This window comes from Daucus carota, chromosome 3 (genome assembly GCF_001625215.2).
Source record: "Daucus carota subsp. sativus chromosome 3, DH1 v3.0, whole genome shotgun sequence".
NCBI classification, from domain to species: Eukaryota; Viridiplantae; Streptophyta; class Magnoliopsida; order Apiales; family Apiaceae; genus Daucus; species Daucus carota.
Window position 1 is genome coordinate 43,601,704 of NC_030383.2, and position 7,008 is coordinate 43,608,711.

At 34.2% G+C, this 7,008-nt stretch overlaps 1 protein-coding gene and 1 long non-coding RNA gene across 2 annotated transcripts; both read left to right on the forward strand.

Annotated features, from left to right (window-relative positions):
* Nucleotides 1-1,441: 1,441 nt before the first annotated feature.
* Nucleotides 1,442-3,106, forward strand: LOC135151553 (uncharacterized). The gene is made up of 8 exons (XM_064090074.1): nt 1,442-1,591; nt 1,669-1,960; nt 2,020-2,119; nt 2,195-2,316; nt 2,388-2,469; nt 2,539-2,647; nt 2,726-2,880; nt 2,977-3,106. Exons 1-8 carry the CDS (start codon nt 1,442-1,444, stop codon nt 3,104-3,106), a joined length of 1,140 nt encoding a protein of 379 aa, XP_063946144.1.
* Nucleotides 3,107-4,130: 1,024 nt separating this feature from the next.
* On the forward strand, nt 4,131-5,471 carry LOC135151615 (uncharacterized). Its single transcript, XR_010290308.1, has 3 exons — nt 4,131-4,270; nt 4,350-5,009; nt 5,250-5,471. It is a non-coding gene; the product is annotated as an uncharacterized LOC135151615 (long non-coding RNA).
* Nucleotides 5,472-7,008: the final 1,537 nt, after the last annotated feature.

The window sequence follows — 7,008 nt, forward strand, 5'->3', positions numbered from 1 at the left end:
TCAATGTCAGACTTTGTGACATGAGCTTTTCCTTTGCTCTTCGCAGCTTCCTCTTGAACTTTCAGAGCAACAGACTTTGATTTGCCTCCATGACGTTTGCTTCTTTGCTCCATCTCAAGTTCATGGGTCTTCAGTCTTCCAAAAACATCATCAAGAGACATTTCTCCAAGATCAAGATTGTCTCTTATTGTGGTGACTTTCAAATCCCACTTTTCAGGAAGAGCCAGAAGAAATTTGAGGTTTGAGTCTTCAAGATCATATTCCTTGTTCACCAGAGATAAGTCATTCAGCAGTTTGACAAATCTGTCATACAGATCTGTCAAGGACTCACCAGACTTTGAGTCAAAGTGCTCATACTCCTGTGTAAGGATTGTTTTTCTATTTTTCTTTATGGCCTGAGTTCCCTGACATCTGGTTTCCAGAGCATCCCAGATTTGTTTAGCAGTTTTGCACCCAATCACCCTATTAGACATTGCATTATCAAGGGCACTGTGCAGAAGGTGTTTCACCTTGGAGTCTTTACCAATTGACAGGATGTCCTCAGGGGTATAATCTTTCTTTTCTTTTGGAACCATCTTCTGAGGTTCATCAGCAAGCCCAACAGAGAGCTTGGTGGGCATATGTGGTCCATCAAAGATCCTGTCAAGGTATTCTGGATCAACAGAGTCTAAGAATATTATCATTCTCTCTTTCCAGACTGGATATTCAGATGCCTTAAGGATTGGAACTCTAAAGGATGAAGCTTGTGATTTTTCAGACATGATTGTGATTAAGATCTCACTGTAGTAATCTTAACAGAGCTGGCTCTGATACCACTTGTTAGGTCCTATTAACTCACTATATAATATGATATAGTGATCACAATCTGTAACACAGTATGACAATATGAGAGATTGAAAGTAGTAAACTGTTATATTCACAAAGCTTTGATGGTTACAAAAACTCTCTCAGTGATTTATATTGTATCACTAAGAGCTGCTAGGGTTCTTAACAATGTACTTGATAACTCAACTCATCTAGAGTAACCCTAATCTGTGTTTATATAGACACAGTTACAAAATCAATCTCTGATTTGATATCCAATAAATCAGCTATGAATTCTATCAATCAAAGATTGCTCCAGTTTTCTGTTTAGTTTCCATAGCCAGTAAATCACTCCTCCGCTTCTATCCTTCCTTGAAGTATATCCGCTTCTGAGCTCTTTCCACGTGTAAACTCTGACGAGTCTTGACTATGTAAACTCTGATCAGACTTTATTAAACTCTGTCAGACTTTATCAAACTCTGTCAGACTTTACTAAACTCTGATCAGCTTCCAGATTAAACTCTGATGATTCCTGTTCTAAAACAAACTTTAAGAACATTAGTAATCATCAATTATATCTAACATCTTATCATAAAAAATTGTACCTCATTAGCCAAACAAACAGCTGAGTTGCACCATGTCTGCAACTAACTACGACAGTGTTCAAGCTCTCAATACCGGTAGTTATGACTACAAAATCAGAGTCAGAGTCATCAGGTTATGGCGTGGAGCAACTCGGACTGGAGAAGAATTCAAAAATTTCAATGTCATTCTGTTGGATAGCAAGGTAATATTTTCAGTCTTGCCTCTTCCATTTCTTTGGTTACAAGCATAGAGTGTCATGTGCGTACTTCTTTCATGCAGAGTAACAGAATTCATGCTTTCATCCCAACCTCACGCGCAGAGGAACTAGCAGAAGTACTAAAATTGGATAAAAACTATAAGATCAGAAACTTCACTGTTCAGTTCTACAAGGCAAGTGACAAATTCAGGTGCCTACGTAACGACCGGCAAATAGTTTTCACAAAAGACACTTCTGTGCAAGAAATTGCAGAAGACGAAGTTAACATTCCTTTAGACTACTTTGATTTCTATGACCATAGCCAGCTCGAAGAACTTTCAAAGCAGACTACATACTTAGCCGGTACAAAACAAGGTTTTTCAGAATGTTAAACTTTATCTGCTAATAATATTGTTCATTTTTGGTTATTCCAGATGTAATAGGTATTGTGAAGAAACACGACAAGTTTAGAGATCTGGAAAACAAACATGGCCAAAAGCAGAAACAATCCAAGTTGGTCATCACAGATGGAAGGTTACCTACTACATACTTCCTTAGTTGAATTCTGTAGGTTTATGTGAATATTTGTGACTAATTTTGTCTCTGTAGCTCTAACGTCAATATTACTTTCTGGGATGCTTTTGGAACTAAGTTTGAGAATGCTATGAAAGAAGCAGTTGAGACTCCTGTCATTCTGATCATATCATGCTGCCGAGTTGGAAAGTTTAATGGTATCAGTTTTCAGCTTATCTCATATTATGCCTTCTGTTTAATGCATAACACTTACAATTAAATATTTTAGGTGCCGTTGATATTGGTAATGTTCCAGCTACAAGAGTATACATCAACTACAAACACCATGTCGTAGGTCAACTCAGAAAAATGTTAGTATTTCATTCAATGTCATTTGCATTATGGTGTGCTCTTTTTCCTTCTAATGTTTTAAATAATAGGCTACAAAATCCTGAGTTTGTTGAGAAGGTTTTTGCTGAAAAGCAAAAAAAGGAGATTGCGCTGGTGAAAGTTGCTGAGATTAAAAAATTTGGGAAGGAATACATCGAGGTCAGCTTCTTCAAACAACTATGCATGTTTTGCATAGCTTTTTGGTTTGTGACTTACAAACATCTTCTCACTTTACAGAACAAGGTCTTAACACATGTGACAATAAAATCTGTCGATGAAACAACAAGTTGGTGTTACTCTGCTTGCACTGGATGCAGGAAAGAAATCAAAAAGGATAACTCAGTATACGTTAGTCAACCTTGCAACAGGTTGGTGCCTTACCCAGAGATAAGGTGAGTTGCACAGTCGAAACATTAAACTCCAAATTTGCAGTACCGTAGTAAATTTTACAGAACCTTTTAACCAGTCAACTTCATTTTGGGTTGCAGCTATCGCATTTCAGTTCTAGCAGAGGATAACACTGATGAGGTGCACATCATCCTGGGAGATAGAGAAGTCAGGACACTGATTAGGAAGAGAGCTAGGAACCTTTTGGAGGAGGTTAACAAACAAATCTAATGAAAATACATAAGTCCTTCTGTGGTTTTTAAGATAAACACTAACTTTCATATAAAACTATTTCTAACTTGAAGAATCAAGGAAGAATGGAGATGCCACAATGCTTGAAAGCCATAGCTGGAAAGGAGTATACGATCTTACTCAACATTAAAGAAATAAACATCTCAAGGTCCTTTCATGTGTACCGGGCATGCCAAATATGCACTGGGTTCCTCTAGTGGGAAGAAAAAAATAACCATCCGGCAGATCAGCAAAATGCAACATCAACCCAGGTAAATTCATACAAAATCATTGTACGCTCATTTTCATTAAACCTTATGGCAATATATCTAAACTGAGTTCTTTATTACTCAGGCTACGAACAATACATTCACTCAAGCCACAACCTCCACAAACTCTGGACAGCCTGTGTCGGATCTTGACCTCGCATCAAACTAGAACTCCAAATGTTTGAAGGATATTAAATTTCCTCATTTTGTTCGTAGGCAGATCATTGATTTTCAAGTTGTAATGATTTGATCGTATCGTTGAAGTTGTAATTATTTAAAGTATGCCAAAATATGCATCCATATGTATGACTTAAGGACTAATATATGCAAGCATCCATGTCGCAAATTTTTTCAAATTGTATTTCATTCTAACAGAACTCCTTAAATAATTACATGGGTAAATGTATGAATACCAGTACTTCGGTGAAAAAGAGAAAGCAAAGGAAAGACCTTTGCAGACCACTGAGACAACCAAACTACATTCAGGGTTAACTACGCTTCGAAACAGTTAAAAAAGGAAAGCAAACCACCTTTTATACACAGACAAAATAGACTGCAAGTCTGTCCAAAAGGAAATAATACAGCAAAAGAATGGACAGTCATAAGGACTTAAAGAGAAAAGAATCTCTTCAATGATAGCTACCTTCCAAGGAGAAAACAGTCTCCACCACTAACACACTCAAAGAACTGAATTTATCCTTGCCTTTAAATCCAGGTCTTCTACAAAGAAAAAATACACACCAACATGGCTGCATTACCATACCAAATGATCTCAAACCTACGCCCTCAAACAACCCTTGCATGGAAGCTCAAAATCCGAGTAACGCGACTGTGGCAAGCAATCGATAGACATGGAGATACAGTAGGCTTACACTGTATTTTCGTCGATGAACTGGTAAGTAATCTTTTCTTCACCTGCCAATTACTCAACCTCCAGTTTTATTAGCTTACTTATGCCACTTATCAACTAACAGGAAGGCCGGATTCATGCATGGATTCCTGCACAAAACATGAATCAAATTCAGAATTTGCTTACCGAAGGAGAAACCTATAATGTGCATAATTTTATTGTTAGGCAATATGGTGCCATGCAAACAGATAGATGCTTTGACAATGATGTGTTCATCCAGCTTTATCATTTGACTGAGATATCGGTGGCTCAAGGTGTGGATTATATCCAACGTCATGTCTTTAACTTCACTGAACTTTCAGCTGTAATGGAAACTACAAGGGAAAACAAATTTCTAATCGGTCAGTCATTGCTATTTTCCACAAAGAGTTTAATAAAAACCAGTGTAGACTTTCCTAACTGCCCATTTTGTTTTGTAGATGTTGTTGGAATTCTTCAACAAAGGCAACCAATCACTAGCTACAGGAACAAATATAATCAGCTAAAACACAGCATTTAGTTTACCATCAACGATATGTTGTCTGTGTTCATCTTTCTAAACTTGAATGTTATACAAAACTTGCATGCTTAACACTTGACAAAAGTTATCAAACTCTTAACAGCGGCTCTGCAAATGTAATATTCTACGATGAGATGGCACAAGCTTTTGATCAAGGAGTACGTGATGCTACCCAACATCTTATCGTTGTTATCATATCCAGTGCTAAAGCTATATTCATCCAAGGTAGCTCTAAAAAAAATACATATTCATGTTTTGTTGTAAATGTACAACCCATTGTGACACTAAATTCTTAGGTGAGCCCAAGTTGACAAACTATCCGGCTACAAGGTTTTTAATCAATCATTATCATGACGCTGTAGAAGATCTTAGAGACGCATTAAGGTTATTTGTTTGTGCTGCATTACATAAAGCAACACTATAGTCTACGAGATTTTATTAATCTATATCCATTTTACAATACAGGTTGGCAAACTGGCATATCCACTGATGTCCTAGAGTGGAAGGATGCAAAATGGAGGCCTATACTACCTAAGACATCTTCCAACCCTGCAGATGCTATTTCTATTTTTCGACCATTTTATTCAGCTTATGTAATCTTTGGATTTGTAAAAACGTTTAGTAACTTTGTACTTTTGAATTGTAACTCTAAATTTGGTTTGCAGGCAAAATTAACATCTCTGTACTTCCCATAACACAGTGGTGCAATCTGTTTTCGTCAATTTTCTCAAACAAAAAGACAACCAAAATTTGTTTAATTACAATTCTGCAATTTAAATGCCCAGCAAGGCGGGCATAAATACTAGTTTATATATTTTCTAACTCCCACAGAATATATTTATTCTTATTTTATTTACTTGACAAATAAAATCAAAAGTACCCACAACTCATGTAGTGAAATTGGTTGATATGTTATAAATGAAGTGTATTACACTTTTGTGGTTATTCTTAATGTCGGGTGTTTTATCATATGCACTCAATTAGTATTGATTAATCACACTACAATTGAGTAAAATATGTATAATAAGAAAGATAATTCAAAAATATATACAAATGAAAAATGGATTACATATAAATTATTAGTTAGGAATTACATAAATTATAACTATTTAGAAGATAGCATCTTGTATATAGAATATAATATGTTATTTTTGTAATTTATTTTAATTTTTAATGCCAATTATGTTTACAATTCAAAAAATTCGACTAGCAAGTTATTATATCTTTTGGAGTAACATACAATTTAGTATTTATATTAAATCTTTTATCCTACGCTAATATATCTTTATTTTAAGAATTTGTATAAATGAATTTAAAGTTGATGATAAATATGAGTAATCGGATCGAATTGTGATTCTACTATTTAATATAAGAGTAACTTGCATTAATTTACATCCCTTAATTTTGGGCGCTTTTTTGATTCATTTTCGAACTATGTTTCTCGTCATATTACACATCTAGATTTTAAACTCGTTTTATTTTGAATTCTTTTGATCAAATTCTATATAAATTGACTATACTGTTACCATCAATTGAGGAAAAGTATTAAATATTTATATGAATTAAAATCTAAATTTAACTAAATCTTTCATGTTTTACCTATTTTCATACTAAACTTGACAATCAATTTGAACGTAATTTAGTCAAAAGGGTGTAAAATAAAAAGAATTCAAAACAAAAACGAGAGGTGCAATATATAGTTTGACACCAAATCGAAAATGAGAGTAACTTGCACTACTTTACATCCTTAATTTTAGGTGCTTTTTCGCTTATTTTCAAACTATGTTTCTCGTCATATTACACATCTAGATTTTAAACTCGTTTTATTTTGAATCCATTTGTTCAAATTTCGTAAAAATTGAATATACTGTTAACATCGATTGAGGAAAAGTATTAAATATTTATATAACTAAAATCTAAATTTAACTAAATCTTTCATGTTTTACCTATTTTCATATTAAAGGTAACAATCAATTTGAAAATAATTTACTCAAAAGGGTGTAAAATAAAACGAATTCAAAACAAAAACGAGAGATGCAATATATAGTTTGACACCAAATCAAAAATGCCGCTAAAGATAGAATATTAAAAGTATCAAGTAAACTTAAAATAAATATAATATAAGTTTGAATAAAGACGAACAAATTTAAATTTCACTTAATAGTTTGAAGGAATATAATGTTAGATCTTACATCACTAACATTCAGTCAAATATATTTGTAGT